This window comes from Balaenoptera borealis (genome assembly GCF_965194805.1).
Source record: "Balaenoptera borealis genome assembly, chromosome: 1".
Classification (NCBI taxonomy): Eukaryota; Metazoa; Chordata; class Mammalia; order Artiodactyla; family Balaenopteridae; genus Balaenoptera; species Balaenoptera borealis.
In genome coordinates this window covers 184628113-184641404 of record NC_138860.1, presented here as the reverse complement: position 1 = coordinate 184641404, position 13292 = coordinate 184628113, and the positions used below count along the sequence as shown (strand labels likewise).

The following is a 13292-nucleotide window of genomic DNA, read 5'->3' as shown; positions in this document are numbered from 1 at the left end:
ACACGAAATTCTGGAAAAGTGGGAGCTTAGAGGTTGCTTCTCATATTTCTGGTCCTTTGTCACCAGCGCCAGTGGGGTCAAGCCTGCCTGTGGCCCTCAAATTCACAAGCCCTTAAACTAGCTGCTGTCCATGTGAGCTCAGTACCATATACCGCAGGGCATCTGAAAGTGTAATCCTGACTAACCAGACACAGATGCCCAGGGAACCAAGCAATAGGATGGTGAATCGTCTACTAAACATCTTCTGGCATTTTTGATTCATTATAAAAATGTAGAGAGAGATGAGCCAGAAAAAATTTGGCAGTATGATTATGAAATCACATAAGTAAAGAGACCACGCCATATCACAGGGGCCTTCTTAGGGCGCGGATGAAAGTTCCTCTGGCATTCGCACTGTAAATCAGAATTTCTTTATCTCTAGCATCTGATGGTCACGGCTCAGAGATTCACGGTACAAATTGAGGAGAAACTGCTCCTCAAGCTGCTGAGTTTCTTTGGCTACGATCAGGCAGAATCAGGTAATGTCGAATGTTCTAGGTGTGTATCTGGGAATTGGCCCAAGGGTGGCATTTTTTAGTCTGCTTGTGAAAATAGGCGGCCTCTGAATGCCTGGCAAGCTCCCTGTCCCCTTCATAGTCTGAGCTGGGAGCTGAGGTTGGTGGTTCAGTTCTCTTTCCAAGTATTGCTTGTTGACAGGTATTGAGGTGTGTCTGTGTACGGAAGAAGCTGCTCCAAGGGTCTCTGGTGTCCCAGCATACCCAGGGGCAAGCTTTTGGGAAGCAGTATATTGTTCGTCTCTGTTTCATGTTTTTTGACTCATCTGCTTTAAGATGGCAGAAATGATGTTAGTCATTTAGCAAACCACTTTGTTTCCTAACCTTTGTTTATTAAACAGATTCAGGGCCAAGAATCAGAAATCCCTTCGGCAGTTCCTTTGGTTTAGCTGAGGAAAAAAATTGGCTAGCCTCAACTCCTTAACTTTTTTTCACATCCATACCCTTATGCCTTAGTGTAATTGCAAAGGTTTCTAGTTACTTTACTCTTCTTTGGAGAGGGGAGTAAGATAAGCTATTGAAAGACCTAAATTTTCCAGCAGTGCCACGGAAATTATGTAGCTGTCTCTTTATCTTAGATGCCTCATCATGGCCTTTGCTAGACTGTATATACAGCTTAGAAAGAAGTCAGTAATGCTTAGTCTTTTGAAGACTAAACTAAATACTGAGCCTAAAGAAATGATAAGATAGAGACTTTTAATGTTTATCTGCCCATGTTGGCTAAAGGGGGAGAAAAATCCCTGGGGACATGTGTACACATGAACATACATGCACACAATGCAAGAAAAATATTTTTGCTCCTTTTATCCCAGACTTAGACTTTAAGCTTTAAGTGTATTTGGGATCAGGAGCAAGATCCTGTCTGTTTAGTGCTGCGTTCTCCACTTTGGGTCAGAACGCCAGTGTTTATTTGTGTTCAGAGAGCCACTTGAGCCTGCCTGCCAGGTATCTGTTCTCTTTTGGTACCTTCCTGGGAAGTTTTACTTTAAATTTGATTGGACACGCTTTTCTTGTAAGTTGCTCTAAATAAATTTCTCCCCAAGCATTGTCTAGTGGATTTAGACTCTTTTGTAAAATCCTTGCCTGCCTTTCATTGAGGACTCTCCTCTGCCTTCTATAACTATTCCTGTTCCCTGAATACAGATAAGCCTGTCTCTGCTGCGGTATCTTTTTTTTTTTTTTTTTTTAACCTATTCCCTTCTTTCTATAAATAGAACTATATAAAAGCTTACAGTATAAATTTGTTTGATATGTAGTTATGTACAGTCTCTGGTTTTATTTCTAAAAGCACATGAATCCAAGTGCAAATAAGCTGCCCACTTGGGTGTGGGGACAGCATCAAGTTGAAGAGCACATTGCTGTGTTTTAGCCTATGTTCATCCCTTTTACTTCATGAGATAACAAGTGAGAAATCTGCCTCCACTCTGCTCTTTAAATGATGTCCACTGTTGGGGAGAGAGAGCCACTTGTCGTGATGTTGGTTCTTCATAGCCTGCAGCCTGTTTCTTTTTAAGGCATTGTGTTTCGCTCAGATTCATCATTTAATTGGTCATGTTGTTCATGATGATTCAGTTAAACTACACTCCAAGTACTTATTTAGATACCATTTTCTGAAATAAATTCAGATAACCTGGGTCATTTATAATAATAATGATAACGACATGGTTTCTAGAAAACGCGTTGCCAGCAAGCACACCCATGACCTTTGGCTTTCCCACCTGGATTATTTTTTTCCAGAGATGATATCTGCCAGACGGTAATAGAGTCGCAAATCAAAAGATTAAACTGTTGTACTTTCTGGGTCAGCAACATGAACCAGGTCTACTTTTACAAAGAAATGGCATCAGGACACTGTACATATTACTGAGCCCTAAAAAATTAAATTTAGACAAATAGACGTTTACGTTTTTCTGTGAGTTTCTCTTCAATGTGAACGAAAGTATTTGAATCATGAGACTTCGGAGGAAACTTATTTTTCAAGAAACCAATTCTACCTTTGTACCAGAGGTGGAAAAATACGACGAAAACCTCCACGAAAAGACAGCTGAGCAAGGTGGGACGCCGGTTCGATACTACTTTGAAAACCTCAAAATCAGCATCCCCCAGATCAAGCTGAGCGTGTTCACCTCCAGCAAGCTACCACTGGATCTCAAGGTGAGCTGCCAGCTGGGTAAGTTTAGAAATGACTTTTCCTTGGGAAAGAGCGAGTGTGTTTACCACTTGCTTTTCTGTCCAGCATCATCATTTGTAGCAGGTATTTTTACAGGTTTTCTCTTTTGAGGAGGTTTATCGACTCACACGTGTATGTACAGATATACAGTTGACCGCTGAACAGCGTGAGGGTTAGGAGCACCCACCCCTCCTCGCAACTGAAAATCTGCATATAACATACAGTCAGCCTTCCGTTACGTGCAGTTCTGCATCCGAGTAAACTATTGAAAACATCCGCATGTCAGTGGACCATGCAGTTCAAACTAAGTGTGGTGTTCAAGGGTCAACTGTATATTTCTTTTCTTTTCTTTTCTTTTTTTAATGTTTAAGTATGACTTTGCTAAAGATTAAAGAGTAACAAAAGAGAGTAAACACAGAATTACATAAAACCCCATCTGCCCTCTGCTTAGCTCTTGGCTTAATCTCAATGAGGTAAAAGCCTCCTTTCCTAGGGCCTCTCCCAGACTCAAGAGAAAAGCTGTAGCCAAGACAACATCTTCTTTTTGTGCCCGAGTCCTGCCTGCCCTCCTTCTCGCCTCCTCTCTAAGTATTCACCTCTTTTTGAATGGTTGACGGTGGAAATGTCTACTGCCTTCAAGGATGACGCGGTCACTAACCCACCAAGGTGTGGCCTCCCCTACCACCATATCAGGATGGGACACTCCTACAGAGCATCTGGATGTGCACTTGACAGATACAGTCTGAATACCATCTTTATTTTCTGCAGTAAAATCTATTAAAATTAAGGGATGCTTCTAGAATTCAAATCCAAGCCTATCTGACTCTAAAGTTTATATACATTTTACCCCTATGATGTGCTGTCCCTTAGAACATAAGGAGGCGGAGAATTTTAGAGCTCTGTGAGTCCTTAATGATTCCCTTGCTTGATGAACAAGGATATTGGAGTTCACAGTGTTTTGTCACTGAAGCCTGTGTAGATAGGAGCAGGAGTAGAACCCAGGTGACTGTTGGAAGGTCCTTCCTTAGGCGGAGTCTACATCTGCCTCCCTGGAGGCTGTGCCCCTTACTTCTGGTTCTTAACTCTGTTGCACTTGAAGATGGGTATCAAGGCATCTACCTCCCCACTAACCACCAGTCGAAGACTTTCCCACTGCCCCATGCTGCCTCCTTTAAGATGCTGCAAGGTGGTCTCTCTTTCTGAACAGGAGTAGCTAGAGACATGGACAAATAAGTAATAAACCTGGAGTCATAAATTTACATGCCTGCAGGGACTGTGCCAGCAGTGAAGTCGGCGAAGCAGCCCCGGGGGCACCGTGGCCCTCAGAGTGTGCATTCTTCATCTGAAGGGGGCAGTGCAGCTCAGCTCCAGCCAGTTGTTATGGGGGAATGTGAACCCAGGGTTGCCAGATCTTTGGGTTTTTTAAAGTGAAGCCGGAAATCTGGATTTTTATGTGGAATCTCCTGGTTTTTAAATGTTGGCAACCGATTTGAATTTTTTTGTTTTTGTTTTTAAACCTTGTGGGCCTAACAAAACACATGTGTGGGCCTCATGTGGCCCACGATTTGCCAGCTCACAGCTTCTAAAATAGACTTAAAGGTAACAAGACAGTAGTCTGGTCCACATCAAATCATATTTGGGTAAGGACAGGGCAAGGGTGACTGCTTCATTAAGGCAGCAAACGGGATGAGTAGTTGGGAGTGCTGGTCGGGACCGGGGAGCTCCTGCAACCATCCTGAGAACAGTGCCTTCTCGGTGAACTGTCCTGTCTGCTTAATTTGCTTTAACTTCATGTTTCCCAGGAGACTAAAGATACTTACAATTAGCATGGGAGTGGGGGGGAAACCATGGGAAAACCACTATCTTGCTAATATCCACAAGTATCCACTTGACTTATGTGACCCTTTGGAATGGGTTTGTTTGATAAAGTATATATTCCCCTAGAACACTTGGCACTCACCCAACAAACCAATGTCAAGCATTTCCTGAGAGTTAAGGACTTCTTGTTTTCTAAATCATCTTACTAAGAAACACAGACACCTAATTGTTCCTTCCAGATTGCTCCTGGTAGAAGATTTCCCCCCAGACTAACAGATGCAGGATGATTTTCTACAGTTGAAGTAGCTGCAGACCCCCAGTTCCATGGTATTGATGCTTGCACGTTCGCCCTGTGTGCAGTACACTGGGAATCGTTTAGGTCGAGTGTTTCGTTTGGCGCTATATCGAAGGAACATTTTCGAGGCGTTTCTCAAATGATTGCTGAACAGATTCAGTGGAGCAGCCACGTTATGAGGTGTGGGTGTTGGGAATTGGGACGTCAGAGTTAAATTCTCAGCTTACAGAAGTCACCATTTTATTGTGTCTTGCATTCTCCTCGAGGAGTCTGGGACTCATAAAATAATGTCATTTATTCAAATAGTTTTCTAACAGAGTAATATCCCTTTATTAGTAGCTCTTAGGAAGAGCAGCCTGCTCTTTGAGATGAATATGGAACGGCTAAAAGTCTGTGCTTAGGAAATGGAGTCCTGTCCCAGCGCAGGAATCATGAGAGTCTGACTAAAAGGTAACCATGTCTTTGGTATTGAAGGCATAATTATCTTGATTCTCTTGACTCCAGGCCAGAAGCGAGGCTGTCAGAAGTCTCAGAGGGAAGTCTCTTCAGGTTTACACCGAGGGTACATTATTGCCAGATAGAGTGTCTGTTCAGAAGGACTCAAAGCAGTTTCACATCTGCTATCTCAATTGGATTTCTTACTCTGCGATGGAAGAAGAGGGAGATAATAGTTCCATCTCACAAATGCGGAGACGAAAGCACGGCATTCCCCGCCACCCCCCCCCCCCCCATTTGCCATTATTCTCCCAAGTTCGCATGTTAGAGAGTAGCAGAATAATATTGAAAGTGCCAGGTAGTTTATATGTTCTTTCGGTTTTCTTAAAGATCAAAAGAGTCCAGGAGCCTTTAAAAGGTTTCACAAGGTGGCCTACAGCAGCCCTTTTCCCATTTAGAGCATTGGGGTATTACAAAAGAAGGGCTTTAATTGAGCAATCTAGTTTGGAAGAAAACCCACATTTTAATGGTTGGAGAGCAAGAGGGTGGGGGTGAGGGGGAATTTCAAACAAAGACACTATTTAAAAAGCCTAAAACTGTCTTCTCAAAGGCTTGAAATAATTTGTTGGGAAACTTCAGACCCTTTACTTTTTCCTCCCCTCCCTAAATAAAAACCAGATTTGTTAAAAGGAAAAAAGATCCAGTATTGTTAATTGTATTTCAGAAAGTGCCAGAGAGGGAAATATCCCTGTAGTTTTAAACACTGTCCCAAGAGGGAAATGGGCAAATACCCTGCTTCACATAAACAGTCTCTATGTACCATAAATAAACCTTTAAAGAATGAATTCCAGACAGTTTTGTTTAGTGCAGGATAAACTAAGAAAGGAAAGGACATGGCCCAGGGACTAGCTTGTGATCTGAGACCTTATGGCACATGGACAGGTATTTCTTCTTTCAACTCTATAAAGTTTCTGGAAGACTTCAGCGGTTTTTGTCTGGCGGAAGTAGGAATAGACAGTTTCCTATTTTTATTAGGAACTTATGAGCACAGATTGCTTTCTCCAGAATCCATTTTATAACAGGAAACTGTCTGCTACTTGAGTAAATAAGCATCAACTTTGTATACTACTGTATTTGATTAGTCATTCAGTTACTACAAGAAAAAGCCCTGTTTGGCTCTGAAAGAGGGAAACTCTCATCTCCTCTACTTTGACTCACCAGAACAACCTGAAGGTGGCAGAGTAATTCATACCAGTGTGCCATATCTCAGCTTTTTCAAATGTGGGAGGCCCCAAAGCAGTACCAGGTAAAGATCATTTTTACTGAAAGGCCAGAATACTTCCTTGGTTCAGACAGAGCATGTTAGCCACTCAGAAAGGGGATAGTGTCTCTCATGAGGGTTTTGACAACTTAGTAGAGGTTTCAAAGTCTTTGTGTTATGTGTGGTTCTTCTTCTTTAGTGTTTGGTTGCAATGAGAAGGTTGGGGTACAAAGCTTTTTGCCGTATGCCTTTGTTTTGATCTCATTTCCTCTTTTCTGAGAAGAAAGTAATGCTCAGAGTTGTATTGGCAAAACAAACTGCTGAACTGATGTCAGTACCTGGCTTTCCTAGCATATCTATTTATTGTGGGTCTGAGCAAAGCAGTTGAGGCTACGGGGCCTCAGTTTCTGTGTCAGTGAAATGGGGAAAATAGTGCCTGCTCACTTCACCATCACTCACCACGTGCATGGGTGAGACATGCAAGAATGAATAGCAGAACATTTTTCAGGAGAAATAAAATAATCCCCTTTTCTGGTCTTCATGCTTTCTGCCTGTTAGGTAGTTGTGGTTGTGAAAATGAGCACGTTCAAGTCTACAGTCTACTAATGACTAGCTACAGGAGTTTAGGCCACCCACTTAACATTTCTTTGGTTTTATTTATTTAAAGAAATGAGAGTGTTAGGCTGAATTAACTTGAGGATGCTCTTAATCTCTGAAATGTTTTGTCCTGAAATTTAGTGGGAGGTTGCGAGTGACTTCCCAAGGCACCAAATGCAGTGGCCTTTTTTCTGTCCTCACCTTCGTCGGATCCTCTGCCATATTTGATATTGCTGACCTCCCTGTGCGTGGCGTTGCCCTTTCTGGTTCTCCTGTTACTCTTCTGTTTGTTTCTTCTCTTCTCCTAACCCATATGTTTATTAAAATGGGCCATTTTTTTCCTCTGTGAACTAAACTGTCTGGTCATATCACTTGTCCATTTTAAAAATCATTTTATTGGTCTTTTATCTCCTCTTATTTTAGAAGCTCTTTATAGAAGTTTTGTCTTTGATATAAGTTGCAAGTATTTTTTTTTTTTTTTGGTTTTTCATTTGTCTTTTTTACTTTGCTTTTGGTGTGCATATGTTTTTTAAAATCATACAGAAGCTTTTTATTTTATGTTGTCAAACTTATCAATCTTTTGCCTTTTTGAACCTGAATTTTGAGTCACAAAAAAGTTTTCCCACTCTGGTTTTAGACAATTTCATCTAGGTTTTCTTCAGTTATATAACTTCATTTCAATTAAACATGCTCTTGTTCCAGAAGAGTTTAAAGCAGACTCTGAAAATACATGCTAAAGGATTAAAAAATAAGTGAGAAAATAAAATAGAAAGTCCAGTAAATTGCACATTTGTATTAAATTATTTTAATATAAAGGCATTTCAATTCAGTGGGGATTATATAGATGTTTTAATAAATGCTGTTGGACTAATTAGATAGCCATATGGAAAAATATAAAATTAAATTTATTATTCACACTCTACATAAGAATAAATTCCAAGTAGATCAGAGATTTACTGACATTATTAGCATGGAAAAGTATTTTTACATTTAAAAAAAGAGTATTTGGCATGCTCTCTAAAATCCATAAAATGTCCATCATGTTAAATAAAAATATAATTGGAAAATAGGCCATATCCCAAAATTATTAATTGGAAAATAGACCATATCCAAAAATTGTTAACTGGCTTATAGCAGACCCAAACCAGCTGAGAAATACAAGAAAAGCTAGATTGAAAAAAGCCCAAAAGTCTGTTTGAAGGTATTGGAAAGTTACCAAGACAGCCAGTACTTGAGGGTCCACGATTTATGAGAAGAAGGAAACTCGATAAGGTGAGCCCAGCATTTACTCTGGTTTTATTTTTGAGACAACTCTAATTTGTACGTGGTGTAGGGAGAAAGGTAAATAAGTCAAGCAGAAAGCAGCCGCCCAAAGTCAGAGAATCCGAGGAAAGCTTTGGGCAGTCTCACAGGACTGGCCAAGCAAAAGTGAGCCTCCATTGCTACTGAGAGAGCTGGTAATTGAGAGGCTCATATCTTTTTTTTTTTTAATTGAAGTATAGTTGATTTACAATGTTGTGTTAGTTTCACACATACAGCAAAGTGATTGAGTTATACGTATATTCTTTTCCATTTTAGGTTATTACAGGATATTGAATATAATTCCCTGTGCTATACAGTAGAACCTTGTTGTTTATCTGTTTTGTATCTGCTAATCCCAAACTCCTAATTTATCCTCCCCTGGCCCCCCTTTCCCCTTTGGTAACCACAAGTTTGTTTTCTATGTCTTTGAGTGTGTTTCTGTTTTGTAAATAAGTTCATTTGTATCATATTTTAGATTCCACGTATAAGTGATATTATTTGATATTTGTCTTTTTCTGACTTATTTCACTTAGTATGATAATCTCTAGGTCCATCCATGTTGCTGCAAATGGCATTGTTTCATTCTTTTTTTTAAATAGCTGAGTAGTATTCCATTGTGTGTGTGTGTGTGTGTGTGTGTATACACACCACATCGTCTTTATCCATTCATCTGTCGATGGACATTTAGGTTGCTTCCATGTCTTGGCTATTGTAAATAGTGCCGCTATGAACATTGGGGTGCATGTATCCTTTCAAAATAGTCTTCTCTGGATATATGCCCAGGAGTGGGATTGCTGGATCATATGGCAACTCTATTTTTAGTTATTTAAGGAACCTCCGTACTGTTCTCCATAGTGGCTGCATGTATTTACATTGCCACCAACAGTGTAGGAGGGTTCCCTTTTCTGCATACCCTCTGTAGCATTTTTATTATTTGTAGACTTTTTAATGATCGCCATTCTGACTGGTGTGAGGTGGTACCTCATTGTAGTTTCGATTTGCATTTCTCTGATAATTAAGGATGTTGAGCATCTTTCCATGTGCATTTTGGCCATCTGTATGTCTTCTTTGGACAAATGTCTATTTAGGCCTTCTGCCCTTTTTCTGATTGGGTTGTTTGTTTTTTTGTTATTGAGTTGTATGAGCTGTTTGTATATTTTGGAAATTAAGCCCTTGTTGGTCTCATTGTTTGCAAATATTTTCTCCCAGTCCGTAGGTTGTCTTTTCATTTTGTTGATGGTTTCCTTTGCTGTGTAAAAGCTTGTAAGTTTGATTAGGTCCCATTTGTTTATTTTTGCTTTGATTTCTTTTGCCTTGGGAGAGTGACTTAAGAAAACATTGCTACGATTTACGTCAGAAAGTGTTTTGCCTGTGTTCTCTTCTAGGAGTTTTATGGTGTCATGTCTTATATTTAAGTCTTTAAGCCATTTTGAGTTTATTTTTATGCATGGTGTGAGGGAATGTTCTCACTTCATTGATTTACATGCAGCTGTCCAGCTTTCCCAACACTACTTGCCAAAGAGACTGTCTTTTTTCCACTGTATATTCTTGCCTCCTTTGTCAAAGATTAATTGACCGTAGGTGTGGAGGGGCTCATATCTTACAGAGAAGGGACAGGCAGAACAGAAACCCCAATAGTCTGAGCTGTTTTGTTTCTTGAAGCAGATGCCAATTTCTAAGTAGTCTGAGAGAAGCCAAGCAAAAAGTAGCAGCCAAGAGGCTAACTACATAGATCTTTTAGCAGTTTTATGGTGCTGGGGAGATTACAAGGGGAGGAATGGAATTGGTTTTCAGTTGAGACTGCTGAAGGACTATACCAAACCTTATAAAGATGGAAACAGACCAAGATTATCTTTACAAAGACTGAAAGCCGGCCTTGAAAACACTGATTGGATTAATAAGCCTCTTTAACTGCCTGCCAGAAACTAAAGACTCATTTAAAATCTATAAGTTTTTATACAAAGTGTAGCATTCAATCACAGATTACCAGGCCTATCAAGAGAAAAAACAGACACTAGAAACAGACACTAGAAACAGATAAACCAGATGTTGACATTATCAGACACAGAATTTAAAATAAGTGTAAATGTGTTCAAGAAGTTTACCAGAAAACTATAATTTATATTTTGAACATAATCAGATAATAAAGGAATATTACAGACTAGAATTTTTTCGCAAACATAGAAGAAAGAAATTTGGACAAAATGTTATCAAATCAAATATAGCAATGTATAAGAAGGAAAATACAGTTGACCCTTGAACAACATGGGGTTTGAACTGCATGGGTCCACTTATATACTGATTTTTGTTTTTTTTTTTCAGTAAATACAGCACTACATGATCATGGTTGGTCGAATCTGTGGATGTGGAACTGTGGATATGGAGGGCTGACTGTAAAGTTACATGAGAATTTTTGACTGTATAGGGGATTGGCACTCCTAACCCTCATGTTGTTCAAGGGCCAACTGTATATCATAACCAAATCAGGTTTATTCCAGGGTTGTAAGTTTACTTTACATTTCCAAATAAATCATGTCATTGACCACATCAGCAGAATGAAAGAATTAAAAAATATGATTATCTCAATAGTTGCACAGAAGTCTTTTGACAAAATTCAGCATCCATTTATGATAAGAACTCAGGAAACAAAAAAATAGAAAGGAACTGCCTTAATCTGATAAAGTGTCTCCATAAAAAAGCTACCCCAAATGTCATACACAGTGATGATCTACTGAAAGCAGGGAAGGATGGCCGTTATCACCACTTCTGTTCACTGTTAGGCTGGAGATCCTAGCCAGTGCAATAAACAAATAAAAGGTATAAAGACTGGATAGGAAAATGAAAACTTTATTATTTGCAGAGAACATGATTACCTAGAAAATCTAAAAGGATATACAGCTAAGTTATTAGAATAAATAAGTAAATTTAACAAGGTCACTGAAGACATTGTACAAAAATCAGTTGTATTTCTATATGTCAGAGAAAAGGAAAATTTGAAGGATGTCTTTACAACACCATTAAGAAAACATCAAATACAATATCATCTATTGCTGTGTAACGAATCATGCCAAAACTTAGTAGTTTAAAACAACCATTTTATTTGTTCACAAATCTGTGGGTCAGCAATTGAGACTGGACTTAGCTGGGTGCTGTTTCAGCTGGACTTACTTGTGCTTATTGATGTGGCTGCAGTCACCTGCCAGTCAGCTGAGACCAAAGGGTATATAAGATGACCTTACACCCGTGTCAGGCGCTTGTTGTTGGCTGTCAGTAGACCCCCTTCCACGTGGTCTCTCATCTTCAAGGAAGCTAGTCTCAGCCTCTTCACATGGTGGAAACATCAAAAAGGGCGGAGCAGAAGCTCCAAGATCTCTTGAGGCCAAAGCTCAGAGATCGCACATGTTACTCCTGCTGCACTTTATTGTTTGAAGCAAGTTATAAGGTCAGGGCAGATTCAGGTGAATGGGAAATAGACTCTGCTAATGATAGGAGATGCAAAGAATTTGTGGCCGTTTTTACTGTACCACAGATACGTAGGAATAAATCCAACAAAGTGTGTACAAGACCTCTGCACAGAAAGCAATTAAATATTACTGAGAGAAATTTTAAAAGGCCTAAACAGGTAAAGGGGTGCACCATGTTAATACGTTGGAAGATTCAATATTATAAAGTTGTCATTTCTCCTCAAATTGATCTATAGATTCACTAGAGTCTTGATGAAAATTCTAGCAATTTTTTTGGTGGCAGATTGACAGGCTGATTCTCAAATTTATTTGGAAATGGAAAGTGCAAAGAGTAAATAACCAAGGTAGTCCTGAAGAAAAAGAAGGAAGTTGGCGAGCTTACACTAACAGACTTCAAAATTATTATAAAACTATAGTAATTAAGACAGTGTGGTATTGGCAGAAGGCAGGGCAAAATGAAACCCAAAGGAGAATCCAGAAACAGACACATGTAAGTACATTCACTTGACTTATGACAAAGTTACACTGTACTACAATAAGGGAAAGGATGGCCTTTCAATAAATATTATTCAGTCGGTTAGATACCCATGTGGAAAAAATGCTTCTTGATCTCTGCTTTAGAACATATATAATAATCACGTTCAGGTAGATTGTAGATGTAAATGTGAAGAGTAGAACAATAAAAATTCTATAAGTAAACATATGGGAATATCTTTATGACCCTAGTGTAGATAATTTCTTAACTATGACATAGAAAGTTCTTTCCATAAAGGGAAAGATTAAGTTGGATTTCATTAAAACTAAGAATGTCTGCTATCAAAAAACACCAACGAGTGATAAGACAAGTCACATAATGGGAGAAGATATTTGCAATATATTCATGAAACAGAAGACTTGTATACAGAATGTATAAGAAAAACTCCTACAAAACTTATAAGGAAAAAACAGACAATCCACTATGAAAATGAGCAAAAGACTCAAGTAGGCACTTAACAAAAAAAGTATATCCATGAGGCTGATGTGTGTATTATCAGGTGCTTAATCTCATCCTTCAACAAGAAGATGGAAATTAAAACCACACTGAGTTACCATTACACACCCATCAGAATATTTGTTTTTTAAAAAGCTATCTTTGGGACTTCCATAGTGGCGCAGCGGTTAAGAATCCGCCTGCCAGTGCAGGGGACACAGGTTCGATCCCTGGTCCGGGAAGATCCCACATGCCGCAGAGCAACTAAGCCCGTGCACCACAACTACTGAGCCTGCCGCTCTAGAGCCCACGAGCCGCAGCTACTGAGCCCACGTGCCACAACTACTGAAGCCCGCGCGCCTAGAGCCCGTGCTCCCCAACAAGAGAAGCCACCGCAATGAGAAAACTGCGCACCGCAATGAAGAG

At 39.6% G+C, this 13292-nt stretch overlaps 1 protein-coding gene across 12 annotated transcripts in view; it reads left to right on the top strand.

Moving 5' to 3' along the window:
* The window catches only part of VPS13D (vacuolar protein sorting 13 homolog D), a 255125-nt gene that overhangs the window by 147804 nt on the left and 94029 nt on the right, over positions 1-13292 (top strand). For 11 of the 12 annotated variants that reach the window (XR_014241483.1, XM_082380826.1, XM_082380821.1 and 8 more), the window contains 2 exons: positions 422-518; positions 2560-2708. Coding sequence is in view for 11 of the 12 variants with exons in the window: in XM_082380826.1 (XP_082236952.1) it covers positions 422-518; positions 2560-2708 (246 nt within the window). In the remaining variant the exon portion in view is untranslated. The remainder of the gene's footprint in view (positions 1-421; positions 519-2559; positions 2709-13292) is intronic. The other variant, XM_082380824.1, reaches the window with a different exon arrangement.